Source organism: Chroicocephalus ridibundus, chromosome 1 (assembly GCF_963924245.1).
Source record: "Chroicocephalus ridibundus chromosome 1, bChrRid1.1, whole genome shotgun sequence".
Taxonomy (NCBI): domain Eukaryota; kingdom Metazoa; phylum Chordata; class Aves; order Charadriiformes; family Laridae; genus Chroicocephalus; species Chroicocephalus ridibundus.
The window spans coordinates 163,848,188-163,876,167 of NC_086284.1; the positions used below are offsets into that span (position 1 = coordinate 163,848,188).

At 51.9% G+C, this 27,980-nt stretch overlaps 3 protein-coding genes across 3 annotated transcripts; 1 reads left to right on the forward strand and 2 right to left on the reverse strand.

The window, feature by feature from the left end:
- The first annotated feature begins 10,556 nt into the window (after nucleotides 1-10,556).
- LGALS1 (galectin 1) lies at nucleotides 10,557-14,154 on the forward strand. The gene is made up of 4 exons (XM_063323600.1): nucleotides 10,557-10,686; nucleotides 11,953-12,032; nucleotides 13,380-13,551; nucleotides 13,946-14,154. Exons 1-4 carry the CDS (start codon nucleotides 10,678-10,680, stop codon nucleotides 14,087-14,089), a joined length of 405 nt encoding a protein of 134 aa, XP_063179670.1. The 5' UTR covers nucleotides 10,557-10,677; the 3' UTR covers nucleotides 14,090-14,154.
- Nucleotides 14,155-16,646: 2,492 nt separating this feature from the next.
- On the reverse strand, nucleotides 16,647-18,118 carry LOC134510374 (urotensin-2 receptor-like). Its single transcript, XM_063323609.1, has one exon. The coding sequence runs from the start codon at nucleotides 17,751-17,753 to the stop codon at nucleotides 16,647-16,649; it is 1,107 nt and encodes a 368-aa protein (XP_063179679.1). The 5' UTR covers nucleotides 17,754-18,118.
- Nucleotides 18,119-19,008: 890 nt separating this feature from the next.
- LOC134510381 (arf-GAP with dual PH domain-containing protein 1-like) lies at nucleotides 19,009-27,910 on the reverse strand. The gene is made up of 11 exons (XM_063323621.1): nucleotides 27,648-27,910; nucleotides 26,525-26,655; nucleotides 25,538-25,629; nucleotides 25,366-25,448; nucleotides 24,518-24,630; nucleotides 23,617-23,763; nucleotides 23,103-23,186; nucleotides 22,698-22,760; nucleotides 22,110-22,181; nucleotides 21,379-21,610; nucleotides 19,009-21,291 (listed from the first exon to the last, which is right to left on the reverse strand). The coding sequence occupies exons 1-11, from the start codon at nucleotides 27,739-27,741 to the stop codon at nucleotides 21,263-21,265; spliced, it is 1,140 nt and encodes a 379-aa protein (XP_063179691.1). The 5' UTR covers nucleotides 27,742-27,910; the 3' UTR covers nucleotides 19,009-21,262.
- Nucleotides 27,911-27,980: the final 70 nt, after the last annotated feature.

The window sequence follows — 27,980 nt, forward strand, 5'->3', positions numbered from 1 at the left end:
TGGCTGGGCCATTTGGAGAGAGGACCAACCCGTAGGGAAGGTGGGTGGGTGCCTGGGCCAAGTGGGATAAACTCCTATCGTCAGTGGGGAGACAGCTAGGGAAGGCTGAGTGCCTTCACAGTTTTTGGCAGGCTGCTTCTGGTTTTTGCCGCTCTCCTTGGACTCAAACCTTTGTGGCTGGAGAAGCGGTCCTGTCCACTTGCAGGGCTGGCCACCAGCCGCCCTGCCCCACCAGCCCCGACGGGTCCTTCTCCCAGCCACTGCTTGGCCTTCTGCGCCTTTCATCCCGGCTCATGGGCACAGGTCCTCCTCAACTTGCTCAGCAGGTAAAACCTTCCCTGCCCATAAAGCTGAGCTTGCACCCCTAGGGCAATCGAGTAAAGCACCATGTGGGGCACGGCCCTGTTCTGCTCTCTGCTTTTTTTCCTTCCCTTTCACCCAAATAGACAGGCCACCAAAACGAGAGACAAACATCTTTGTTTCCAAAGCGGGAAGGACTGTCAGAATGGCATGTCTCCCTGCATCTCATCAGGGGTTAGATGGATCCCTGAGGGCCATGGGGAGCCCTGCCACGCAGCACACGTCCTTGCTGACAGTGCTATTGTTAAGAAGGGGTGCATTTCGGGGAGCAAGGGTTTTTGCCCCCTGCTTGTTTCTCTCCAAGAAAGTCACGGCTGATGCCTCCTTGCCCAGGGAGACTTCCCTCCCTGACAGCTCGTATCCTGAAGACGCACCAGCTTGGCACTCACCAAAGGGTGTGTGGGGAGGCCCCCATTTCTGGACCTCTCCATGTGCCCCTGGGCTGGCAGGCACCCCACAGGGTGCCAAAACTGAGCTCAAAAGAAGTGGCCTTCTCTTGGGGCTGCCCAGCATGAAGTGCACACTGCTCCAACTCAACATCTGCACCCAGCAGGGCCCCTTGGGTTGCTCCTTCCAGGAGCTCGCGGGTGACAGAGCCGGTGAAACAAGCCCAGGAAGCTCCAGTGGGGGGATGCCTCGCCCAGAGGCTTAGGGCTGGATCCTGCAAAGGGCCTGTCCCCCTTGGGGCGAGCTTACACACCAGCAGACCCTGTAGGGACATTGCTTTCCCTCTAAGGTTACGTCCTTATCATGGGCTTCACCTGCAGACTTCTCTCATCTCCCCATCTTCCCTTTGAATGGGAGGAGGTGCATTATATTACAGCCTAAACGTGACTAAATATAGCCAGTGCAGAAGCCAGGACAATCTCCCTGGTTTTCCCTGTTTGGTTTGGTGGGAATGGAAATGAGACATCCTGGCTGTTGCCTGCTTCTTGAGCAAACGCCCAAGGGCATGGAGGCCGACACCTCTCAGATGTCTGGGGTTTTTGAAGCTAATCCACCCTGCACAAGAAAACTCTTAGACTGTAGGACTTAAGGCCGAGGCAAGGGTGAACTGGTGTGAGCAAGCCCTCTGGAGCCCGGGGCACAGGGGACACCACATGAACCATGTCAGTGTGATCCGACATGTCACCAGATCAGGGTCTGGGGCAGGAGGGTAAGTCAGGCAGGTTTAGTAACCCTGTTGGGTAACCATCATTAGTAGCAGCAGCCAAGGGGAAGTGATAAATGCCCCTCTGTCCAGGAGGGAGCTTCGCAGGGATCCCACTTCTGCTTCTTGATGCTTCTGTCTCAACTTGCCCACAGGAACGTGCACAGCACCTTCCTTCATCCTCAGGCAGTGCCTTCTGCCCTCTGCTTCTGGTATGCACTCCCTTGCAGCCATTTACTTTGCTTTTGCCAAAAGAGAAACCAAAACCATTAATGCCTTTCCCAGCTCTGGGGAGGTCTCAGGGATCAGCAGCCTGGGGTGTAAAGGCTGAGCCTCCCACTGGTGCAAGGGCCCTCGGCCCCACGTTGTACCTGCTGAACCTGCTGTGGGCTGAACAGACAGCACTGACTGGCCCCATGATGAACGCTCCACAGACTGGCTACCTATGGGGTATATAGGGTACACCCTAAAATACCTGGCTGGCTGATGGACTCTCCCTTACCTTCTATGCTGGGAGAAAAGAGCAGGCTTCAGGCTCATGTGAGCAGCACTTGCCACCAAATCACTAGCACATGGATGCTGCAGGTGAATGTCCATCCCTCTTCTCCCAGGCTCCTGCTGCGAAGAGGCTAAGCAGAAGCTGACACTACGTCTAACCAGCCCCTTGCCCCATCTGTGACTCTACTCCCTCCTGAAATGTTTCTCAACCATCAGCGTACGGGCCAACAATGCTTTGTAAAATCCTCAGAGCTGCCCCACAGAAAAGCCCCCAGCCCACGCATATGGCCAGGCAGTCAGTTGGCATGTCAACTGTGCCCCCAGACAAAGTTTGTCAGTGTTCAGCCACAATGTCCTTCATAATAAGAGCAAGACTATGATCCTAAAGAGCAATGCCATGCTGTTTACTTGGGTGCTTAAGCGCATCAGCACACTCCCCTCCCTTTTCCTTTTCCCAAAGGGGAAAAAGACGGGCCTTTGTTTGGGAAGGGCTGAGGATCCCAACCATAAGGTGGAAGAGAGGGAGAGTACGTCTGTGCTGCCACTGCTGGGGGAGCGAGCTTCTGCTTCTGACAAAACGGCCCATATTACCACCCCACCAGCTGCTGGTGTGAACCTGCCCCAGCTGCGCATCTGGAGGAAGGAGCCAAGAAGATCCCAAGTATGGACCCTATCTTTTGCCATAAAGTGCGGACAGTTGACACCTGGACTGTGCTAGGCGCCCGAGGTTGGCTCTTCCCGAGCGCTGCAGGCAGTCAAAACCCAGCTTTGGCATCGGTGGGGTGCTCTTAGCCTGAGGAGCAGAGCAAGCCGGAGAGGACAGAGGTGGGAAAGAGCAAACTCTTGTGCAGAACACGATGATGGATGGGTGTGCTTGCTGGCATGGGTAGAGGTGGCTCTGCAAAGGCTCTGCTTCCTTTGCAGAGATCCGCTTGCAAAATCTCCTGAAAGAGCGACACAGCCTCACCACAGCGGTGATGTCCATGTACCCATCAGCCCCAGAGGATGCCTTGTCCCCCTCGCAAGGGGGTGGGAACCAACAGTGTTGCAGGGGATGACGCATCCCAGTGCTTCCCACTGCCTCCAAACCGCGATAGCATCGGAGGGGAGCGCCCTGCGCTTTCTCTCCCCAAATAGTACGAGCCTTTGGGAAGCGAGCGTGCCAAGCCCTGCCAAAACACCCTCCCATTTCAGCAGCCGATCCTGGCAGATAACAAACAGCTTGCTAGTGAGAGGGTAATTGTTCCAGCTGGCTGTAGAGTGGCAGGCAGCAGCTGCCTAACAGGGCTCAGTACCACCTAACTGTTTGGGGCACCAAGTAAGGGATGGCACATGCAGCTGAAAGGCCCGAGGGTTTTTTTGGGGGGTCCCCAGACAAGAAGTGGAGGGAGTCCCAGGCTGCGCTGGTTTTGGGGCCAGGAGGATGTGTCCCCGTTGCGGAATGATGAGCTCTACCACCTGCAGGACCCCAAGGGAGGGCAAGAGCTTGTCTGCCAAAGGCAATCTTCTTTCCTTCAGCTCCTGCTGCCTGGCAGGGCCCCACTGCCCCTTGGAAAGTCCAAGCTGGCCTTTTGCCTGCCTTGATTTCAGCTTGGCTGTGCTGATTCCTTGTGGTCCATGTGGTTTGGAGGCTCTCCAAGCACGAGATGTGCCCCTAACGCTGGCTCTTGGGCTGGCTGCAGATGAATACGTTTGCCAAAGCAGATGCAATGGTCCATGCAGGGTACATCTCAGTGAGAAAAACCTGACGTGCTCCAGGCTCCCTGCCAGCCTCACCTCCCAAGCAGCTCTGATGCCATTTCTGCCATGTGTGGAGACTAGTATCATATCCTGCACCCTAGGTACCACTTTGCATGGACAAAAAAGAAAGGATGTTTTCAGGCTTATTTGTCATTCCTGCCAGCAAGGCCTATTCAAGGCAACCCTTTTCTTCAGGATTATCATTCCAGACTGTTTTTTACACACACCACTCTCTAAAAAATGGCATGCGGCTGAGTTTCGGTCTCAAGGGTGTTGCAGGAGAACGTGCCTGTATTCCACAAACATACTTCTCCTGAGCACTGTTTCTTGGAAGAGCCGAAACCAGCATCTGGGTTGCTGTAACATGTTCAAACACGGTATCCACTTACAGTTTGCATATTAAGTACAGAAAGAAACCTCTGCCTAGCGAGTCTCAAAAGTTGCTTTAACAGACAACAATCTGAGACAGGGAATATGCCTCAGCAGGTCATTTCTAGGCTTGAAATAGGCTCAATAAATGGCAGGTTTCTAAGACACTGCAAGGACACCAATTTGGGTATTACAGCAGTGCAGAGCCGGTGGACACAATCAGTTGATAGCCTGCAGCTCTCCTGCTCCAGCACATCAGTGCCAAAACATCTGACCCTCCTGTGTGGAGCTGCAATTCATTGCCCTTGAACTCCCAGCGCTAGCCAGCAGCCCAGGAATATTCCTTAGCCTTAGCACATTATTCCCTTTCTCTCCTGCAGTGGTGGCACTGGGCTTATGTTGCAGGCCCTCTGGAAGTCATTACCCAATGTCCAGACAAGCGGGGGCAATATTTTCCCCTCTATAGTCAGCATTTGCTGAGCTTGTAGCTCTGCTTTCGAAACATGTCATTTCCTAAAGTTTAGGTTTGAATCACAGTGCCTGCACAACCTGGACAATGCATGCTGCACCCCTACTCATTTTCACTTCTACCTTTTCCTTTCTTTCTATTTCTTCAACTTGATTTATTTAAAGAAAATCGGGAATTCACGCCACTGGTCAGAGTTTGGTTTCCCATTTTCTTTAAATGAGAAATATATTATCAGTTTCAAACTGCGTGTCAGAGTTGCACGAGGTGCCTAATGGTACTTTGCCTACAGGAGAACTTGAACCTTACTCCGTTCACCTTCCAGCTTTCCCTGGCCTGCAGTCCCCCTCTGGCTCAGCAGCGATTGCCTGACCTGCTGCAAGGCTTTTCTTAACCTGCATTTGCAGCTCTTGGAAATCCTTTACGTGCAGCAACCACCTGGTCTGTGCTGCGTCATTGCGAGCAACCTTTCTGTGTCAACACCAAGAAAGTGCTTTCCTAAAGCATCAGGCCGCCCCTCCTTGATTTGCCTTTGCTGTGCCGCCCTGGGCCAAGTGCTCTTAAACTGCAATGCAAGTGGCCTGAAGCCTTCCCGACCAGTCACCACCTGGCTGGGATTAAAGATCTGCTAACTCCACCACTCCAAGCCTCACAGTCAGGATAGTTCTCGTCCAAGCTAATCGAAGGCTTGGCGCTTTTTTGCTGCGCTGGCAGTATTTCTATCACCGTCAGGTGAGGAATCATCCTGCCTATCACCCAGGCAGAGGAGCTAACCCAGATCAGTTGGTGACGTCTTGCTGTTCTTGCATGCTAGAAGGGCACATGAATGGCTTGGACCAACCATCTCCATGGGCTGACACAGGCTGATCTGCGCTGCCCGTAGCCACGACCCAGTACCTCAGTCCCTCTCTGCCCTCCCGGCCAGGCTTTTGTGCCCATCCCTCAGCCACAGGGACACCACCCTGGCTGGCAGACCAGGCATACTCCCTTCCTCGCTGTGCCCAGGGAGGGTTAACACCCCCGAGACAAGATGAAGCCCAACGAGCAGACAGAGGTGCAGGGAAGGAGGTGGCGAGCAGAGATTTGGGGAGCTCCTGGGATGCAGGGTGTGCTTTCAGGTGTGCTTAACACATCCCGGTGTCATTAGCGTGAGCAGGAGTCATTCCCGCTTCCCCAAACTGTAATTTCAGGCTCACCCGGATAAATCACCTTGGCCAGGTACCCTTTGATAACATTTGCAGGATTATCTTCACCACTGGGGAACATATTTCCATACTGATTTAATGAAAGCAGAGATTCTGGAGTCAGCAGGAGTCGGAGCCTCACAGACAGCTCCTAATCCAGGAAATTGGACATGGTTGGAAATGTTTCAGCAGTCAAAGCTTGGGAGATCCTGCTGTGGCTCATTCCTGACGTGAGGCTCTGTGTCCGCAAGATAATAAATCTGAGTTTGGTGCACTTAATCCTGAATTTAAAATACCACAGCCCACATAACACGAAGTGGCTGAACAGGTACAAAGATGCTCTCCCAGTGGAAAGATGTTGCAAATCACTGAAGGAGTAATTGCAGCTGAAACAGGCTTTTGCCAGCTGGAGAGCAGTGTGTACAGGTGGACTTTGGTCACGTAGTCCACAGGCTTTCCAGCCAGGCCCTTTCCCAGTCCTCCAAGGTCATGACTCGGGATGCCCCATCTATCACTACATCCGTCACAAGCAGATTTGGGGGCAGATCTTCCCTCTTTTGTTTCAGACACTTGCCTGACTGGGCTATTTCTTTGGCGGCTGCCAAACCACCTTGGTTAGAGCCACCCAACAGCTCAGCCCAGCAGTTCAACTGAACCCCATAGCGTGCAGTAGATGGACTCCAGTGCTCAGCACGCAGGACCAGTCTGGGTATGCTGAGGCATACCAGTGCCTATCAGCTACACCAGAAGGCAGGCCCTAAATCAAAGCTACTCACAATGATGAAACTCACCCTTAGCAATCATGTTTCCCTCTTCAACCTCAGCTGAATTACAGCTTGGAGGTTGGGAGGGGTGGGGATGTCTACAAGGAAAGCTGGGAGCTCAAGAAACCGTGCCATCTCAGCATGGAGAGATCAGCACAGGCTCTTTGCGTGTCAAGGAGAGTGCAGGAAGACAGCTGAAGCACTGGTAGAAGAGCTACAATGAAAAACATGGGTAGCACTGGCAAAAGATGGGGGTGTCTGGTCCCTTCTGTGGGAATCATGGGTCACAGCCAGCATCAGGGGACGAGCTCAAGCCCCAAAGGCAGCAGCAGGTCTTTGTGGACTTCCTGGGATTGCTCACTGTACAAGGGCAATTTGCACTTTCCAAGGAGGAGTGAGCAGACACGAACACTGTGCAGGGAAAGGTTAGAGAGAGAGCAATGAGTTGCTACCAGGAGCCAGGCTGTCTCTGAAGCACTGGCCATGGGGAAGGTGCCCAGGGTCAGGACCTGAGTGGGATACCTAACCTCTAGCATAGGACATGCTTGCTGGGGTCTTTGCTGTGATTTCTGGCCTTGCATATGTGTGCTGGCTGCGAATTTGGTTTGCCCCTGCCACGGCATCTGGCTCTTCTACACCCCCTTCTCCTGGCTCCATCTTGTCCAGTTTGGAGATTGCAGACGCAGATGCAAACACCACCTGCCTTACCCTCACAACCAGAGATGAGGCACTGCTGAAGTAATATCCTGCAGACATGATTCCCTTCTCCACACTTGCGGCTCCCTCTGGCCAAGAGTTTGGCATGGCCATAGGCACTGTTTGCAGCAAAAAGCATCAGGTCGACTCACTGCCTTTGACTTGGGCGAAGAAGATCTTTTGCTTCCCAAGGTACAATGCAGATCAGTGTCTCTCCCTGTAATACAAAGCAAGGATTTGCAGCAGAGGTCTCCTAGTGAGCAAGAGCCTGGCTGGAAGGGTGGAGGAAAAGGGACCTATTCCACGGCTGAGTTCCTTCACAGTGGGATAAGCCCATGCCACCGAGGTCTACTGTGATCCATCCTCACCTTCCTCGTCTCCATCCTTTGCAGATCAGATGGGCCGATAACCTGCGGGCACATCCCATAGCTGGCTGACCCACCACACACTGATAAGGAATGATGTGATGGGAGGTGAGAGTTGCCAGCTCCAGCCAGCCTGGCTCTGCCCTTCTCAACCCACAGTGGCTCTTCCTACACCACATTGCTCCTGAAAATAATGGGCAAACACCTCTGCGTCTTCAGTGTGGTGGAGCAGGTGGCAGTGGATCTGGGGACACCATCCCTGTCTAGTGTGCTATCAGGGTGAGCAAGGCCCTTCCCTGCCCTGAATTCAGCCATACATTGTGAGGACGCTGATCATGGAGCTTTGAGTTTTGTCACCTCATCATGGTGGCTCCAACCCAGAGGTAGGAAGGGAGACATGGCATTGTACTGGTGGAGGTAGCCCGTGGCCTACAGGCAATGGGGCACTCAATGGCTCCCTTGCCTGTGGTATTAGCCTGTCATGCTAATGCCATTTAATTCAAGGCTCCTTGAAAGCCAGCGGAGACACCTGGAATTTCACCAGACAAACACAGGCTGCCCAAGGTAGACCGAAGTCTGAAGGCTGAATTTCCTTGATGTGAATAGCCCTTCCGATGTCTCCTCTGGGATGGTATCCCCTCCCTCGTTATCACCTGTTATCTATGAGCTCGTCTCTAATCTTCACAGCAGCATCTGGAGGAAGGTCCCTGGACAGGTATGACTCAAGGAGCTGGTGGCTGCTAAGGCTCAGTTATAGTGCCCAGCTGCCAGAAACACTGCAGGAAACACAGAACCTACCTCTGACCTTGCCCATCTCCAGCTCTAAGTGAGCAAATATCTACACATTTCCCTTCCCCATCCAACATTTCTTGCAAGGGAACAGGTCCTCCTAGTCCAGTCCCTGTAACCGGCTAGACTGGCTCAAGCAGCAGCTCATCTCCTTGTAGAGGTGTCTGGGGTCTTTTGCAGGGGTTCAGTCTCACAAAATCTTGGATTTGAAAGGAACTGATTTAATTACACACACATCCCAGGCAGAGGGAAGCTGGCCCTAGTTACTTTTTCTGGTATGAAGAACTTCTCATCCTGCACCACATGGAAGGGATCAGGCTCAAGGGCTGAACCGTGATGCAGGTTTCCAGAGGCGGGAAAGGAAGAGCAGGTATGTCAGAGCAGAGAAGCCCACTTTGGCTTTTACACCAGCCCCCTTTTGTCATGGGGTGATCAGTGACCTGGCCAAAGGCTGGAGCCTGTGTGTCATGGTTTAACCCCAGCTGGCAACTAGGACCACACAGACACTCAGTCACTCCCCCTCTCCCTTCAAAAGAGTAGGGAGAAGAGGGAGAAAGCGAGGGGGAAAGGGAAAAAGACCTTATGGGTTGAGATAAAGACAGTTTAATAGAACAATAATGGATAATAATAATAATAATAATGGTAAAAGAATATACAAAATGAAGTAATACAACACAAGTCGCTCTCACCACCCAAGGATCTGCTGCCCAGCCCGTCCAGAGCGGTGATAGCAGATCCCTGCCCCCTGGCCAACCCCTGTTTATATACTGAGCATGATGTCTATGGTATCGAATATACCTTTGGCTAGCTTGTTCTGTCTATGCTCCCTCTCAACTTCTACGGAAAGCTGAAGAAGTCCTTGATCAATGTAAATATCACTTGGCAACAATCAATATGTGTTTTCAACATTCCTTTCATACCAAATCCAAAACACAGCAGCCACTAGAAAGAAAATTAACTCCATCCCATCTGAAACCAGGACACCGTCCATGCCCTCCCCAGCTCCAGCAGGCAGGAGGGTCTCCGTGCTACTTCTGCTGGCATTGATGGCACCAACTGGGAACATCTAGGAGTGACAGTCTCTGGGGTTGTGCTTGACAGAGGTAAGAGGGATGAGGACTATCACGTCCTCAGCAGAGGCGGAACTGATGGGCCTCATAGAAAGGGAAGAAGCAAGTATTTCAGTGTGTTTCAGTTCTGGGCCTCTTGAGGAAATCACAGAGCGTCTTGTGATTTAGAGACAAATATGCAAGACAAGGAGAGCTTTAAGCCACAAGCTTGGCCCACTGCCTGAATTTTTCCCTTCTCTTTCACTGTAATTACAGTTGAGCCATGTAGTAATTGGGTAACTTTTTCCAAAGGAATCCTTTCACCCAGAGTGAATCATACTTGCCACAGAGAGAACATGGAGGCAGATAAAAGGCATATAGATCCTATGGCTTATTGTAATAGAGCGTTTTGCCCCCATCCCCTTGTTCCTCAATCCCCCAGGTGCGTCCAGGGTAGGTGCAAGAACTAGACACTAAGCTTTCCTGGTTAATCCCTCCCCACCCCTCCAAAACAGCTTCCTCCTGGCTTGCTGTGCCCTAACAGCCAAGATGAGCTCCATGGTTTTGAGGGCGTCCAGGGGGTCTGCAGAATAAGAACTATTTCGCCTCCTTTGGTTCCTGTACCTACAAGAGAGGATAGTAAGGGCTGGGTCAGCAACTGGGCAGCCTCTGGGGACAGCAAGGCTTGACAGTGCAGCTGGGTGACCCTGGACTCAGCTTAAGTCATCCACTCCTGGGGTTTCGCCTGGACCACAAAGAGTTTCTGAGGTACTGTGTGCACTCTGATATTTCTTCTGCTCCTGATTTAGCCAGAGCTGAAGAGCCCAGCCCCCCTCCCAGACCCTTCCCGCCAAGTCTCAATCCATCTGACCATTTTCCACGTGGGATAAAAGCCTTGGATAGTAGAACACTCATTGTAAAACTATTTTCCATTGGCTTCATGGCCACACACAGCTGGATCTCCTCCTGGAGCGGCCGTCAGCCTGCTTGGAAGGGTTAGGTTAGCATCCTGGAGAGACGCCTGGGTGAGGGTGGGAGGAGGCAGCTCTGCTCGATAGGACCTCCCTCCCCCCCAGATCCAACCCCTCCCACCCTTTCCTCGGTCTGATTGGTGGGTGAGGTGGAGAAGGGCTGGGACAACAACAGCTCTCCATCTATTTAAAGGCAAGGGTGGGGCCCCTTTTCAGCTACTTGCCTGGGACTGTTGTACCTTGGTGGAGAGGAGCGTTATCCTGCAGAGCAGCACCATGTCTTGTGTGAGTAGAGAAAGGGATGTGGCTGCAGGGGCAGCTTTGCTGGAGGTGGTGCTTGGTGGTGTGGGACTGTGGGAAGCGCGTTGGCTTGGTGTGAGGGTACTTGCACTGTCCTCCTCCGCTTGTTTGTCAGCCTCTGTGTCAGAGGGTCTGCTAGAGCTGGGTGTCTGCTGCTGGGGAGGAAGGATCCCTGCTGCATCCATTACAGAGGGGTGGCTGCTATTTCTTGTTCTGGTAGGAGTGGGCTTGTTGGTTTTTGTTTGGTTTTTTTTCTCCTCCTGCAGGATCCCTGTGGGGAGGTACAGGGGTGGTCCTTGCTGGCTTGGCTCCCAATCTGGGGTAACCTGTTTTACAGTAGCTCTGCTCTGGGGAAGCAACTGTGGTAATTTGTATTGCTCTTTGAGCATCTTTTCTGGGCAGCCTTGCTGCTTGCTTCCTGGCTGAAGTTTTCATGAGTCACTGAATAGTTCTCTCCCTTGCTTGTAAGGAAATGCGCTATACAGAAGTGTCCTTCTGTGAGCATCAAGGACTGCTGGGGAGATGCTTGTGTCAGAAGAGTGGTTGCACTTTGATTAATTTACCTTTCATTAGGCTGAGGATGCTTAGTCAGAGAGTATCCCAAGTGCAAACTTAGGTATTAAAGTAGAATGGGGAAAAGATTCTGCATATTCTTTGGCTCTTGCTTTTGCTGTGATAGAAAATGAGTACATACAGGTTTCCCAGGCTATTTTAGTCCTCCTAGAGAGAAGGTGGGGGAAGGTGTGTATGTAGAACAGGAAAATGTTCTTGCAAATGCTGAGCCTACAACAAAAACCAAGCACCTGGGAGCTGGGGAGCGAAGTGTCTGAGTTCCTGGACCTAGGCAAGGCTTGAAGTTCAAAACCAAGCTAGGGGAAGGGAGTGGAGGCTCCATCCCTGCGCAGCCAGGCTTGTGTGGGATGACATGGGACCCACAAGGCACATGGGTGTGTTTGGGACAGGGTGGGTGTGATGGGAGCTTGCAGGTGCTTACGCTTCACTACTATGAAATACAGATATGTTGATGAGAGCAGCAGGAGAAAGATTGGGAAATCAGGCACTTGTCCCATGTGACTGGGGTAGCTTCTCTGGGATGTCCCTGGTGCAATGCCCTGGGGGAAGGGAGCTTCCCTGTTTCTCCAGTGGTCCAAAGCAATGCACTGGCTTGCAAGGCAGCAGGGAGAGCTGCCAAGTCAGAGCAAGCGAGCCAGCAGGTACTGAGCTAATGTCTCCACCTCCACATTTCCACAGGGACCAGTATGCACCAACTTGGGTCTCAAGCCTGGCCAGCGCCTCACTGTCAAGGGAACAGTTGCACCGAACGCCAAGAGGTAAGTTGTGCTGTGCTGCCAAGGCACCACGCTGAGTTGTCTTCTGCTGGTGGGGGACAACAGGAGTTCTTCCCTTGGGTAGGCGAGGAGGAGCTTTGGAAGGGGTTAACACCAGCAGCGCTTCCCAGTGAGTCACTGCTTAATGCATATTGCAGACAAACTCTACTGCCAAGGGGCTAAGCCAAAGCAGATGTGAAGCTCCAGCTGCGTGCACTGGCAGTGACCACATCCTCTCTAGTGCAGCATGAAGGAAATGGAAGCTGTGCCTACACTGAGATTTGGTTTGAGACCATCCTCATAGCCACATCCTCTCCCCTGCATGAAGATAGCCCAGGAGTAGGGACACTGTTACAGTCCCTTGCTCCACTGGGCAAGAGGAAATTAAGGCTCAAGCAGCTGGGAGGTCATGGATGCTCTGTGCCACAGCTCCAGCTGATGGTGCAAATGGAAAAGCTCCATGTTGCAGCAGGAGGTCTCATGGTGTGGAAGTTTGCTTTCACACAGCGGAGATGCCCCTCATCTGCTGGTGGGGAAGGAAAGAAGAAAGGTAGTGAGAGGGCAGGTGGGCTTAAGTGGAAATATGCTCCTAAATGTGCATCAGGGTGGCTGGGGCACCCAGGGAAGCCTCTGCAGCAGCCCCCAGCCCTTTTGCAGGTCTATGGCTGGTGGAGCCTTTTGGTGGGCAAGGTGGAGCCTGTAGCTGCTGTACCAGCATTAACAGTGTTCCAGAAAATGTCCCAGCTCTTCCAAGTGCCTTTGAAGTTTGATAGTGTCAGTGAAGCCTCCTGGGCTTTCTCTTGCCAAATAATATACCTCCTCTCTTCTCTTCTCATCTGAGTAAGAGGCCTGGAGGCAAGGTGGACACTGGGCTAGGAAGCTGCTTCCTCCCACTGCCATTGCAGATGCTTTGGGATAGCTAATGACATGGTAATTATTTCAGCTGCCTACAGGGTGGGGAGAAGGCAGTGTCTGTCAGGCAGGGTGCAGCACCAGCTAACTGTTCAGGGCTGAAAGGAACTCTGAAAAGCAACTGACTCCTTGGGAGCTGGTTTGGGTGCAGGATAAGTCCCTGCTCAGGGCTGTAAGCGCTGAACCTTCCTCTTGTTAAAAGCTTTGTGGAAGCTAAGTGGTGTCTCTCCCAGGGATGGCACTGTGTGGCCCTATCCCCCCAGCAGAGGACAGTACCCCTTACTGACACAGCACCATCTTTCTGGGGAAGCTGTGCAGTTTAGGAAAGGGTTACTCTCAGCTGGGCTTGAAGCAACAGAATCAGAGATGTCAGCAGTAAGGAGCTACGTGCTACCATAGTATTGATTAAAACACTACTGATGTCGTCTTTCTCTGCAGCTTCGTGATGAATCTGGGGAAGGACGCTTCCCACCTCGGGCTTCACTTCAACCCCCGTTTTGATGCTCATGGTGATGTGAACACCATCGTTTGCAACTCAAAGAAGGTGGAAGAGTGGGGTGCAGAGCACAGAGAGTCTGTCTTCCCTTTCCAGAAGGGAAGCCCAGTGGAGGTGAGGCCCGGGACACACTCTCTGTACATGCCCTGGTGAAGGGAAGGTGTTTGGCCCAGGGCACCCAGCAGCAGGGGCTGTCCTGGGACTGTCCGTACAGGAGGTGGCTGGCTTCTGCTTGGCCGGTGCCACCATCCAGGGATCAGAGCAGTGATGGAGGGTTGGGGTCAAATGTGCAAACTCCATCTGGCTCAAAGGAATGTTGCTATTGAACCGAGCAGGGAGCAGGCATCTCTTGAGAGACCAGAATACCACTCCTGCTGTTGAAAAGCAGGTTATGCTGCTGAGCACGTTCACCCTGCAAAGTGGAGGGTGGCACAGCAATGCTGCAGAAGGGAAAGGCTTGAGGGTATCTTGTCAGAAACTTTCTCTGACTCTTCCATTTGTCTTGCAGGTCACATTTGGCGTCAACCAAAATGATGTGACAGTTCACCTGCCAGGCCACCAGTTCACGTTCCCGAACCGGCTTGGTCTTGCTGTCTTTGACTACTTTGATACACAAGGGGACTTCACACTCCAGTCCCTCAGCTGGGAATAACTTCCCCTGACACCTCCATCTCAAAGATACAGAAAAAGCAATCAATAAACAAGAGTTTTGGTCTACCTAGTCTCAAAATCTGTTTCATACTATACTGCAAGTCCACATGGGTTGGTCACCTTGCTGGAGGGGTGGGGGGAGGAGGGTAGCCAATGGTGCTCGATTACTGTATGTGGATGGGATTGTGCCAGCCTTGGCCCTTAAAGTCATGGATGGAGAGGAGGGTCAAAAGCCTGAGAAGGCAGAAAGTAAAAAGCTCAAGGAGAGTCTCGGAGGAAACGCTGGGGCTAGATGTGACTAGTGGGGAGAGTAGAAGAGTCCCTTAGGCAAAGTCACTTGCTTTTGAAGTCTAGACTGACACCTTAGCCTGCCTGAGTAAACAAAAAAAAAAACCTAAGCATCCCTGGCTGGCCTTGGACAGCCTTGAGTTGCTGTGCTAGGTAAGCCTAGTGGTGTGTGAGGTGAGGAGCAAGTTATCAGTTGTGCTAGCTTTGACCTGCACCCTTGATGTAGAGGCTGGCCTAGATCTCCTATGTTGTCTTAGGACCTCTTGCTGCTGCGTGGGGAGAGCAGTAGAAAAGGATGGCTTGCTGGGTGTGGTGGAGGGTGCAGTGGGCTCTTCATACAAATCCTTTCTTCCAATAACTGCAGAAGCCCAACTACTGTTGGGCCATAGCTTGTGTGGCACATGAAAGCAGTAACCTGGAGGGGTCTAGTTTTATTCTGGCCCATGTGTCTTGCCTGCTCCACACAAAGCTGGGAGAAGTAGCAATGCCCATCTGGGGTGTGGGATGCTGAGGATTTGCCCATGATGCCTTTTTTTTTTTTTACCACTTCACTTATGTTAGTCCAAATAAGCCTGAGCACTTTTCAGTCTAATCTGAGGCTAGCCTCTGAGGAGACTGAAGATGATGAGGCATGTTTGATGTTACAGCATAGTTCTCACTGGGCTGTAGGATTTTACCCAAGGTGTCAGCCAGCAGCTGCCTTGGGGGCTCTCCCAGCCTGATGCAACTTTGGCAGCAGTGACTGCTGCTGTTGAACAGGATGTGCCTGGTGGGCCTAGGAAAGGTGGGAGCTGCCCTTTCCACAGTACATGGCAGTTACCAGGTAGGCCTGGGATGGAAGGACCCAATCTTTGTGTCCTCACTTCCAGGCTTGGCCATGAGCAACACAAAGCACAAAACATTTGGAGTCCTACAAGGACTCTCTGCAGGCCTGGCTGGGCCGATTCCTCCCATTAAGCAGTTGCAGAGCAGCTGGAGCACAGGAACTTGCTCCTATGCCAGCAGGACCTCCTGGTTTTGCTCCATAATTAATGAGGCTCTGCCAGGTCCTGTGTCTCAGGTACCCAAGCAGAGGGAGGCTTGGCTGCTAGGGACTGGGGGGCTAAGGAGGAAGAGGGATATGAGTTGGAGACAAGCGGTCAAGATGGGATTTTGAGGTGGGAGGCAGGAACATTTAGGGTGTACGAGCAACATGAGGCTCTGCAGCTGGATCTCTATTCAAGCCCATGTTGCCCAAAGCCAGTCTGCTCTGGATGATCACATCCTGCTCTTTAGGTCTACATCTATAATTGTGAACACAACATCTAACATTGCCAGCCTGCGCACAGGCATGGCTGGGGGACAACATAGCTTGGGAACTCTTCCCACAGAGTGATATGGATGAGGCCATCCTTTCTGGGGACAAGAGGAGAGTTTAGCTGTGTGGAAGTGAGCCAAGCTAGGCTAGATGGCTTCAAGGTGAGAGACCTGGCCCAGTTTAGGCAGTGGTGTTAACACAGTCTGGCGGACTGGGGTACGTTTGGTAGGCCAGAAAGTTGTGGATTTCCTCAACCACAGGAGGGACATGGTGCTGGTGAGGGCCCCCTCCGTGAACGGTGATGATGGACCTGTAGAGGAGCTTTTTCCTTGCAGCTTCCTCTGCTGGGCTGATCTTGAAAGCTGAGCAAATGCGCTCACCTCCCTGGGCTGTATTTTGGAGAAATCTCACAATGTTTCTTAAGTGCACATGGAAGTATTCTTTCAGAAAGATCCTTCAAAGATTTTTTGGTGGAGGGTGAGGGAAGAAAGCTGAGTGTGAGCTTTACCACAAGAGGCTGAACCTTATTCAGGTCTAACGTCTTATTCAGCTAACGTGGCTGCTTCTTGAAGTGACTCACTGGTCCTGTGAAATCTGTGACTCACTGTTGTCCTGACTTTGTTATGGCTCAGCCCGTTGCTAGTGAGGAGGTGAGGGGTGGCGAGGGTTCCCCAGATGTATAATTTAGATATATCGAGGCTGACTGCTCCCTTCCACCCACTCCCCACCCTGCGCAAGGCGGAGGCTGGCATGTGAGGTCTGCAGGACCCGAGGATGGAGTCAGGATCCTCGAGACAAGCATCCTCCCCACAGATAAGGAGGGTAAGCAGCCTTGCAAAGGGGAAGGCATGAAGGGGAACGCACCACAACGGCGACAGAAGACACCGCAGGCTGTCATGGAAGGCGACACACTTTTATTTCTCGACTCGACCCCAGCCAAAGGCTGGGAGATGTTCCCAACCTGGGGCGTTGCTCACCCCTCGCCTTCCCCCATACACCCCGATGACTCTCTGAAAGCTGAGGGGATGCTGTGGCCTCCCACTGGGCCCGCTGTGGCCTCCTGGCAGGGAGCCGGAGGCTGTGCCGTGCCCATGCGGCTGCGTCCGGGCCGCTGGCGGTAGCTGCCGGCGAGCAGGGTGTAGAGGAAGGGGTTGATGCAGCTGTTGCTGTATGCCAGGCAGGTGACACCAAAGTTGAGGTAGGCCTGGGCGGTGGGGCCGATGCCCAGCCCCTCACCCTGGTACAGCCCGGCCAGCTGCCAGGCCCAGAAGGGGAGGAAGCAGGCCCAGTAGGCCACCACGATGGCAGAGATCCTGGAGAAGAGCCGCCGGGAGGGGGTCCGACCAGCCACCGGCAGGCCCAGGCCCCAGGAGGAGGAGCGGTATGCCCGGGCCAGGCGGGCGTAGACGACACCCAGCACCACGCCGGGTGCCAGGACGCTGGTGGCGAAGAGCACCGTCAGGTAGAGCCGGAAGGCCGCCAGTGTCCAGGTGGGGATGCAGATGCGCTTGTGGGGGCCACTCCCCTCCCGCAGCTGGGTCATCGCCATCATGGGAGCCGTAAGCAGGAGCGAGAGGAGCCAGAGGACGGCGCTGGCCAGCTTGCGGTAAGCGTTGCCGGCCCGCCTAGCCCGCAGCGGCCGAGCCACTGCCCAGTACCTCTCCAGGCTCATGGCGGTCAGGAGGAAGATGCTAGCGTGCATGGTGAGGAGGTCCAGGCTGAGCAAAAGCTTGCAGCCCACGTCCCCAAAGAACCAGTCATGGGCGAAATAGGTGCAGACCACGAAGGGGATGGTGGAGAGGTACAGGAGGTCAGCCAGGGCAAGGTTGATCACGTAGACCCCCAAGGAGCCCGCTGAGCGACCCGCTACCCTGCCAGAGGCCACCACCACCGTGTAGATGTTCCCCACCACCCCAGTGATGCACATGACCAGCAGCACTGCACCCAGTGGCCCTGTGACTGGGCTGTCCCCTCCCAGGACACTACTGCTGTCACCCCCACCACTGCTTTCCTCCAAGAAGCCGCCACCCTCGGGATCCTCTCCAGGCTTTGTGCTGATGGGGGAAGGATCACAAGACATCTTTGGGTACGGCAAGCAAAAGCAAGTCAGGCTCTCAGAGACCTGCTCCTTCCCTCTGCCTTCCCCACCTCGCGGTATGGGACACGTCTAGCCTTAACACGAGAGGGAAGAATGGCAAGAGTTCAGCAGACATAGGGTACTCCAGAGATGTCTATTCCTCACCTCCAGCTGCCCAGTCCATTTTGCTGATGTTGTCCATTGCAATCTCCGTCCGGCAGTTTCCCTTAACCACCAAAGGGCTGTGAAGGCGACACCTCCCTCCCCTTCAAGACAGATAGGTGAAAAATAACCCCTGCCAGCCAGGAGGAAATGTCTCTGGTCTTCACCAGCTCCTCACTTGTTGCTTTTCCAGTATTCACTGGGACCACGGAAACCAGCAGACTCAGCGGACAGGTGGATTTCTCCTTCTCCCAGGTCTGTATCCTCTCTGCTCAGATAGACTCTGGAGACGTGGGCTCTGCCCCCCTGAACCAGCCCCTGGAGACTTGCTTTGCCCACTGCACTGAGGAATGTGTCTGACTCACAGCTTCACACACCAGTGTGAACACAGTCCCAATTTATACTGGGCTCTTAGCCACTAGCTGAGGAGCCATGCTGGCTCCCTCCTCTTTCTTGCAGACATGCTCCTTCTTCCCCAGTGCCTTCCTCCAGCTCCCTCTTCCTTCTTGTTCTTTTTTCTTTTTCCCATTTCCCCTTGCACAGTATTCATCATTTGAAAGAGGAGATAAAAAAAAAAAGACAAAACTCCCTAATATGGTGGAGGGGGAAGCATCGCACCATGGCTTTAGAAGGGAGACAAGGGCCAGCCCTGAAAATGCAATAGGCAGGGAGCTGCCACAGTGCTGTCCTTGGCCCTTAGCCAAGCGAGGCTGAGAGGGCCTGTCCCCCATTCCTTTCCAAGGATATCAGTAACCTTTGAGGTGTAGGCAACGGATGTAGACCCCAGTTTTGCAAGCAAGCCCACAAGATACTAGGACGTCTCACATTTACTATGACCTGGCTCTATACCACCCTTGTCCCTCAGTCAGCGGCAAGCTTCTAGAGACTCAAAGGGCTGGATATTTTAGACCCACTCTTTCCCCCCTCTCCCCAAAGAGCATCCTCCTCCTCTAAGTCTTCCTCCTCCTTCACTCAAACCCCCAAGGTCTGCTGCCTCACCTCAGAGCAGGGAGCAGAAGTGTGTTAGGTAGGCATCATTGCCTTCTAGTGGGACATCACTGCATGACACCCATGCCCCCAGACTTCTGCGCCCAACGCTACCCTGCTCTTCGCCCACATCTGAGCTTCATTCGTCACAGGGAACAGACACAGTGGGGCAGAATTTTCAGAGCAGAGCCATTACCAAACACACCCTGCTGTTAGTTCTCAGGGGTTTTCGGGCAGCTCCAGCCACGCTCTTTTGCATTCTCATCGTATTTGGCTTCATTGTGGCCGAGTTAAATGCCTCCACTCATCTCCAGCAGCAATAACTCGGCAGCAAACAGGAGAAGGGAGCATCCCACCGGTACTGCCCTCACTGCAGGAGGACCCAAGCACCTTCCCGAGCAATGTGCTGCATGCAACAGCAACAGCTTCAGCATGGCAGTGCCACAGGAGTGGGCGTATGGCACATACAGCATTGATGGAGGGAACTTCAGAGTTCAGAGATAACCTCTGGGTTATTGGTATGAAATCTTAGCACGGCTGGATCACGCTCTCTACTCTTCTTCCCAGAGAACTGAATGTGCAGGTTGTTTGGGTGGGGCTTGAGCTATTTTTTAATTGACTGCCCATTTTCACATTGTCAGAACCGAAAGGCACTTCATTTTGGAACACAAGCTTTGCAATGGCCTTCAGTTTTTAGGACAGTCACGCTCCAAACTGGGAGAGATCAGCAAACTGCAGTGAAAATGTACTTTTGGGTGGAAAGCTCCATTGTGCCATGGCAGCAGGATGAGTGATGCTGCTTCTCATCCCAGAAGCTGATGCTCCCAAAAGGTTGTGGTGGTCTCAGCATGGAGAGGGGTCCCCAGTGGAGGACGATGACTTTGCTTTTTTGGCTCTGATGGGAAGATTCATAGTCCACGTATCCCAGGAAATGCCATGAATAGCTGTGTATCCTTACTCTGATTGTCTGTGCTTTTTTTCAAGAAACAACCTCGTGCCTTAGCAGTTAGCAGCTCAGCTCTTTTAGGAAGTTAAAATAAATTACAATGAGATTTTTTTATTCATTTCTTTAGGAGCTAATTAAAATACTGGTTGCCTCATTAATTCCAGTTATCTCCTCTTAACGCACTAGATGCCTACTCTCACACTGCCTGTGTAAAACTGCAGACACATCAGATTATACAGTCATCAGCAGAATTCAGCTGGTCCTTCCAGCATGTGAAACACAGCTCTTCCAAGAGAGCTTTGATCTTTTAGATATGAATCATGTGTTGATTTAGTGGTTAGAGCTAACTGTTACTAGAAGGACACGAACATACGGGCTTCCTACTACTGCATAAAATTGTATGTGTATGTAATACACAATATATACACATGTAATGTATAGGGCAGAACGAAAGTGCCAGGCCTTCGACATACAGAGAGTGAGGGAGCAGAGATCCATGTGCTACTAACTTCAGACATCAACCCCTACACTCTAGTAAAGTCAACAGAGGGTCCAAAGTCTGCATCAGACACGCCATAGACTGCTCTCTGCTGGACCCAGCCTCTCCCCATTGGTTTGATTAGAGACTCAGATTTGACAGCTGAACTTCAATGGCATGAATATCCCGCACAGTATCTTCCCTAGGGTAGTATTCCACCTCCCACCACTTTTTGTTACGTGCATACACACATTATCCACATACACACAAACGTACACACACATTGGTTTTGAGCAAAACTCTTAACATTCTCTGTAGCAAATGGAGGAAGGTCTACACACAAATGTGGTCCAAAGAAGCTTTCAAGCCCACACACGGCAGGAGGAAACAGGCCTCACATTTGGTTGTTAGATTACATCTTTTAAGTGACCTTTCTCAACTACAGCTCTAACTGATCAAATATCTAGGTGTTTCACATCTCTGTCACCAGCAGAGAAGCCATTTCTTGTCTCTGCTAGTCCAGCAGCCCCTGCAACCCACTGGGGCGTAGCTCCAGGCAGGCAGCTGTTTTCTTGCATAAGGTTGGTGGCTGTCTGCAGCTCCATGCAGGAGTGACGCTAGGTCCCATGTCCAACGTAGCAAGTGCTAAGTTTTCAAGGCCCAATTGACAGGCAAGGCCTGCCAGCATCCAGTCAGATCACAACAATTCAACAGTGACAGTTTGCACTGAGGATTCAGACTCACAAAATCTTGGACTTGAAAGGAAGCAGCTTAATTTGGCCCCCAGAATAAAGTGGACCATCTATGGGGAAAAAAAGTGCTTCAAAGAGTGCTTCAAGAGCACTGTGTTTCTCTGATGTCGATCTCCTCTCCTCTCCTGACAGCCCACCCAACAGGACCAGGTAGAGTCGATTCATAGCGAGGTTCCTGCATGGCTTCCTAGGATTTAAACTTGAAGTAGGCTTCAACTGTAGTGAAGGAAAAAGGTGGTCCATTAGGGCAATACCCTGAAACAGAGTGGCAGGAGAGGAAAGAAATAGGATCCAGGCACTTACTTGCATATTCCTGTGGTGTCATGGCCTGGTTGATGACACTAGTGAAGGCGGTGATCCAGTCCAGCTGGTCAGTCTCTGTCTCACAGGTGAAGAGGTATTCCCGGTCGGGGGTGACAATGGTGAGTCCATAGTGCCAAGAGAAGTTGCCCTGTGTCCCTGAAGGCAATCCCTTCTGGACGCTATAGCCATTCTCTCTGCTGCCCACAAACACCTCACCCTTAGCAAATGCATCCTGCACATCAGGAGGGAAAGAGAGGGGTTTACGGAATGCCGGAAGAACCACGAAATAATAACAGTGCGCCTAAGGGCAGAAGGAGAGTGAGTGAGGACCAAGGATGAAGCAGCAAAAAAGATTTGAAGGTGGTCACGGGATTCAGAAGAGCAGGGAGGCTATGCTCAAAGGCATTGGTGGACAGGAAAATTTAAGAGCGCAGATCTCGAGAGGTCTGAGAGAGGAACTGCTGCTCCTGTCTCTCCATGTCACGCCCCATGTCACTCTTCTCCCCATCACCACCTTTACACCGCTGCCCTCCCTGTTCAGATTATCTGCAGGCAGTGAAACAAACATATAAAGCACAGGATGATCTAAGAGGGATATAAAGGGGAAGACCTAGAGTCCGTTCAGAGCAGCTGGGGAACCTGCAAGCCTCCCTTACTGCAGAGCAAAGGCTCTTTGACCCTGCCCTCAGCACTGTTGCCCGCAGCTGCCAGAGGTCAGATCTCCCCCTCACCAAAGGGTCCTTGAAGTACATGAGCCTGCGGTGATCCAGCGTGAACCAGCGCTTCTTAAAAGCCTCTCTCTGCTGTGGAGGGAAGAGGTGACATATGTAAGGGGACAGTGCCCTCTGCCGCGAGACGTGCGAATGGATACCCAAAATTCATCCCCACCACTTGAACCAAGCCCCTGCCTGAACAGCAACCTCCTCCTCACCCTTTCTGAACTGATGAGAGCGGGGATCAGTATCGGGTTTTTCAGTCCCAACTGCTGTCCCCAGCTCTTGGGCTTCTGTGAAGGACCCCAGACTTGAGACAGGAGAAATCTAGACGCTAAATACCTGTAAGGTCACGCACACACAGACACATGCAGAGAGATCTGTTGTTCTGGGAGAAAGCAGGGACTCTGGCTTCATCTACTTTCACATGTGTCCTTCCCCTTCCTTTTATTCTCCCCTCCCTTGGTGCACACACACTGTTCCCACGGGTGTCTAAAGATTCAGGGGGGAATGGGGAAACAGCAGGAGAAAAACGTTGAAGTAGGGAAGTTCAGCGGCTCTCTGTGAGGTCCCTGTTAGATTTTTTTTTCTCCCACGGCAGCTCACCTTGGGACCAGTCTTCTCCATGTATCCTTCCTTCAGGAAGTTTCTTGTCAGACGATTTTTAATCTGACAAAAAGGCAAGAGTAACATTCACTTAGCCATGTTTCTTTGCTATTCCCTTTCACCCCTGACCCTTCTTTCTATTCCCTCAAATTCAGCCACCTTTTAAATTAACGTTTCTGGAACTGCCTAGCCAGGAGTCACTTCTGTCTTCAAAGTGCCCAGAAACAGCAGACAGTGGTTGTTCTCTGGCCATCACAGGCCCTTTTACACACTTTTTCATCCCTCTATCTAAACACTGCAATTTCTACTTCTGTACCCGGGGATCTAATAGTGTCTAATGGGCTCTTTTATCACATAACCGAGTACCAGCAGGAGACTCAGCACTGCGCTCTAGTGCTGCCTTACCTCATTATCGCTGGCAATGGGAAATGCTACCTTCAGATAATGGAACTGCACAGAGCGAATGGCATTGAACCAGTCCACTACCTCCTGAGAACGGAAAAGGACAGGACAGAAAGCTTAGCCAGAGCAACAGCGGGCCCTCTGAATTCACCCAATTGCACCCAACCCTGTGTTAACCACAAACACAGCCAGCTCTCCCTGCCCCAGCACCTACAGCATCTCCACACACGCACACAGCCAGCACGGCTGCCCCATGCCCCACATGCACAGGCAGCACATCTGCACATCTACGGCAGCTCCTCCCACACAAACCAACTCAGCCGGTGCTCCTGCCCTGCTCCCTGCAGCAAAACTCTCTCTCACAGACACACAAACACAGAGACAGAACCTCCACCCTGTTACCTACAGCAACTCACACACGCACACCCCATCCTAGCCATGCTTCAGATTATTTAATAGCAGCAGCTTCTCAAATCGCCTAAATTTCTTTGCAGTATTTGATACTAAAGCAAGATACCTTTCCACTTTCATGGTAGACAAATATATTCCGGGTCTTGTTGTCTTTGAGATAGGTGATCTGCAGGCCATTGGGGTTCCCAATCTTCACTGGCTGGAATGTAGCATTGATGACATCTATTTTAACGTTGATTTTGGGTTCTTTGGCCTGAGAACAGAATGGTATTGGTCATGCATGAGCAATCCTAGTGGGAAAGAGACCTGAGCTGACTTAGTGAGGTAAGGCAGGGTGAGAGGCTGTTAAAAGGTAATAACTGCTCCTTCCCAGCAAAACTGTTGCAGCACACGCTCCCTTCACTGGGTGGCGTGCTCAAGCCTGAACAGTGGCCCAGCCCCTCCAATTTAGATTTGAGCTGTGGCTACTATGGAACTGCCAGTGGGACATCTGACTTTACAGGTGAGCCAGTCTAAAGGCTAACCGACCTCAAAAGGAAAGACCCCACTCCTGCTCCTCCCTACTCCAATCCATTCCCTCCCTTGCAACGGTATACTAGCACTTGCCCCATTCATTCCAGGGAGATGAACTAGCAGAAGAGTAGCCCTCCTCAAAACAAACCAAACAACAGGCTTTTGCCGACTTGGCTCACAGTGGAGTGAGGCTGTTTCCAGGGATGGTGCAGGATTACACGACAGGCAAATGGATAGGGATGAAGTGAAAGATCAGCCCTTTTATCAGCAGTGAGGGAAAGGCATAGAGAAGGACAAGGGAAGGACGCATGGAAAATGTCACCCTGACAGTAGGAGGGGGACCCTTCTCCTCAGTGACATGTTTCTGTTATCATCCCTGGCCTGGGGTGAGTAAGGCAACCTCAGAAACATGCGTAGGAAATAGAAACATCTCCATGACCCTACTGCCCTGGGTGGAGTATGCACTGAGGTGGGAGCTGACCACCATAACTCACATCCTGCTTGGTGAAATACTTCAGACATCCCTCTCTCTCAGACAAGAGGAACTTGCGGGGTAAGAACTGTCCGTTGTCTCGGCCTCGCTTCCAGAGGATGCCTTCCTTCACCCCTAGGAGCAGAAAGGCCACTTCTTAGAGCATTCCACAACAGGCACAGTAGACATTAGACAGCTGCATGCAGCCTGGGGTCCCAGCCACACCTCTGGGATAAAGCATGTGATGGACTATTGCTGAGAACAAACACCTGAGAAGGGGAGGTCTCATCTCTGACTTACAACTGATAGTGGTGTTCCTGGGTTTGCAGCCCAGATAAATGGTCACCAAAAAACATTCCCAGATGCTTCCCACCTCCTAGTCTGGCTCCCACTACTGCGTCTGACAGCCTGAGAGCCGTCTCTCCGGTGAACATCAGAGTCCTGGTCCACACAGACCCTGGCATGGGACCAGAACTCTTCCCACTTGACTCTGCAGGCCCTTGGGCTCCAGCGCCATGTGTCACACAGCACTGGAAGTGACATTTCAAAGACAGCTGCTGTGGTTGGAGGGGGTGGCATGCAGCAGGACAGAAATTCCTTACTGCAGAGGTCTGGCTCCACCAGGACAGCAAATGTCTTTGAAAAATGCCAGCTGGTAATACCAAGCTTGGAAGCAACCCATGGCAATGCTAACCTACACTGCCCACAATTTAAACTCCCACAAAACAATGCCCTCAAAGGACCAGCTGAGTTCTCAGGAGTACATGCGGGATTTGCAACACTGACACTATGAGCTTTCTCATCATGGTGCTCAAAAGCTTCCAGCGACGGCAACAGGCAGGATATTTTGATGCCGTGCTCTGCTCTTACCATCAGAATATGGCAGCTGTTTTCCCGGCTCGGTGAACTCTTTGCGTTCATATTTGGCCCGTATCCACTGTTCTCTCAGCACTCTGGGGAGAGAGGTGGCAGGTAGCTCAAAAACAAACTAAAGGAACCCAGAACTGCCCCTCCCCCTTTTCTTCTGTACGCAGCAACTTACTGGCAGTCATTGTAGGTTGGCTGGTAATAGTAAATAGGGATGTGAGCTTCGTATGTGGCTTTAGTCACAGCATTTCCATGCTTGGCCAGAAACTGCAGAGTTAGACAGAGAGTTAGCGCCTTCCCTTTCATGCAGACTCATGTTGGGCTTTTTTCTTTCCTGACCCACTACAAGGCTAGATGCACATTGGGCTCTAATGGAGCATTCTCTTTCCTGCCCATTGCAACATCCCAGCAAAGTCTGACTACAGAAAGGTGGGTCTCAAAGGTCTTGTCTGCTCTCAGAAGTTACACTGATTGCACCTACATCAAGAGAATGCCATAAATGTCACTTCCGTGGGGCTGGGTGCACACACATTCAGTGGATTTGTTGCCATGCCCCGCATCTCCGGAGAGACCAAGTTCAATGACAGCTCTGCAATGCTGTCTGGGAGGACATTCCAAACCTCATCACTCCTCTCCAAAAAGCAGCGAGATTCAGATTATTTTCTTTGGATCTCTGGAAAAATTTTTCAGTCCCCTGAAGATTAATGGGTTGAGGGGGGTGTAACAGGCAGAAGCCAAGTTCCCATAAATGCCATTTTTCTCAAGAGATCACATTATATCTGGAAACTCTTGTCAGAGCATGGATTTGCCCAAGATTTTCCCCTTGGACTGCTGAAACCAAGACGAGACACTGAAGCTGGATGGTGCTAGTGAGCGGGAAATGAATAATCTGGAGAGACAAAGCCCCTGAGCCTTGGCAGGATACATTGCAAGAGCTGTGCATTTGCCATAAAGTAACAGGAGATGGGAAGACACATAAGGCAAGTGCATCATCCCTCTCCCAGTGGGTATCACTTAAGTATCCAGAGCATGAGTAGCAAAGGGACTATGTATCAGATTAAATCTGCAACTATGTGATGGCAAAGGGCTGATTTTCCCAGGACACTTAGTGTATGGCCTAGACCCAACCCACCTGACACGCAAGAGGGGATAAAGGTCTCACCTGCACCTGAGCATCATCCCAGTGGTCCATCTTCAGGGATTTGACTTTGCTGATGCTAGGGATGTTGCGGTGAATTCCCGAGCAGCTGAGGCATATAAAGACACCCAAAGTAGAGGATGCCCAGTCAGGATCTGAGGGTATAAAAAAGGGCATGACTAGAGGTGGTAAATTCCCCTGGAAGACATGCCTCAACTGAGAACATAGTCCAGAGAAACAGAGAGCTGGGTGACCCCAGTTTCATCTGAGCTGGTTAATTAACACCCAAGGTACAGGCGGGAAAAAGCATAGCTATTAGTCCCTCATTTCCCCTGCTTCAACCACCTCATCTGAGTCTCTGTTGACCTGAATGTCGAAAAACTAAGGAGCACTCTGCGAACTCCTTCTGCGTAAAGGGTCACCCAAGATGAAACTGAAACCACCTCTGGGAAAAGACTCCAGGAGCTGCTTAGCACAACACAGCAAACCCTCAGCAGCATTTAGCTCAGGAAGTGGAAAGCAGCCTTGAATACAAAATTCTCCAGAATTTAAGAAGGTAAAAGGTACTAATTAGGCCAGTCTTAATTTGGCTTGGGTGGTACACTCCACATGCCCCTTTTGGGAGTAGTATGATGGCTGCTTTTAGCAGCGCCTATAGGACCTCAAACTGGAGACCCTTTCAAGAGGGCAAGCCTTTCAGTAAAAGAAATCTCTGAGGTGCCTCTGGCAGGTTGTCGGTTCATAGCTGAGTCACAGTGGAGACAATGCCCTCCTGAATCATGCCTTCTTTCTGAAGCAGTTAGGATTTCACCAGGAGCTTTCCTGTCAGGTCCTGACTGGGCACGACCTTGATTTGTATTTGAGATCTGACACAACTGCAACCCACAGCGCTGCAGCTACACCGCCCCCACTCATCTGGCACTACCATGTCCCTGTTCTTCTTCCCACCAGCACTGTGGCAGCATCTCCTTCCTCCTGCCTGGCCAACTCACCTCCAGAGAGAGGAAGCGAATATCCAGAGTAATGCCTCTCTTCCCTCTCTGCCCCAGACTCCTGGGCAGTCAGATGGCCGCCACCAAACTGCTGCTTGAGACCAGCCCCAGCTCCCTGCTTCTGACTCTTCCTCCAGCAGCCCTCGGGGACTCACCTGGCTTCCCACAGTCTGCGCACAAAGAGTTTTCTGCTCTTCTCCACACCTCCTTCAGGGCCTTCATGCTCCTCTCGTTGCCTCCAGCCATCATGTCCAAATGCTATCCCTCTGGGCAGGGCAGGGCAGGGCAGAGCCAGGAGGGCAGCTGCCTGCGCCTTGTGCACCTGTGGGACAACCCTCTTGGTTGGCCAAGGAAGAAGGAGCCACCAGAGAGCCAGAAACTCTTGCAGACAAGAGAAAAAACGGGAAGGCAGGAGAAGCTGAAAGGTTAATGGAAGGAGTGTGGAGGCCTGACTGCGCACCTGAGCTGGCTGAGCGCAGGCAGGGACG

Excerpts from the sequence above, each read along its gene's own strand:
- LGALS1 (XM_063323600.1), top strand. Across the intron at positions 12,033-13,379 it reads GTTGCACCGAACGCCAAGAG|CTTCGTGATGAATCTGGGGA; the intron begins GTAAGTTGTGCT and ends CTTTCTCTGCAG. Across the intron at positions 13,552-13,945 it reads AGAAGGGAAGCCCAGTGGAG|GTCACATTTGGCGTCAACCA; the intron begins GTGAGGCCCGGG and ends TTTGTCTTGCAG.
- LOC134510381 (XM_063323621.1), bottom strand. The coding sequence starts at position 27,741 with ATGATGGCTGGAGGCAACGAGAGGAGCATGAAGGCCCTGAAGGAGGTG. Across the intron at positions 23,764-24,517 it reads AGTATTTCACCAAGCAGGAT|GCCAAAGAACCCAAAATCAA; the intron begins GTGAGTTATGGT and ends TTCTGTTCTCAG. Across the intron at positions 22,182-22,697 it reads TGGAGAAGACTGGTCCCAAG|CAGAGAGAGGCTTTTAAGAA; the intron begins GTGAGCTGCCGT and ends TTCCCTCCACAG.
- LOC134510374 (XM_063323609.1), bottom strand. The coding sequence starts at position 17,753 with ATGTCTTGTGATCCTTCCCCCATCAGCACAAAGCCTGGAGAGGATCCC.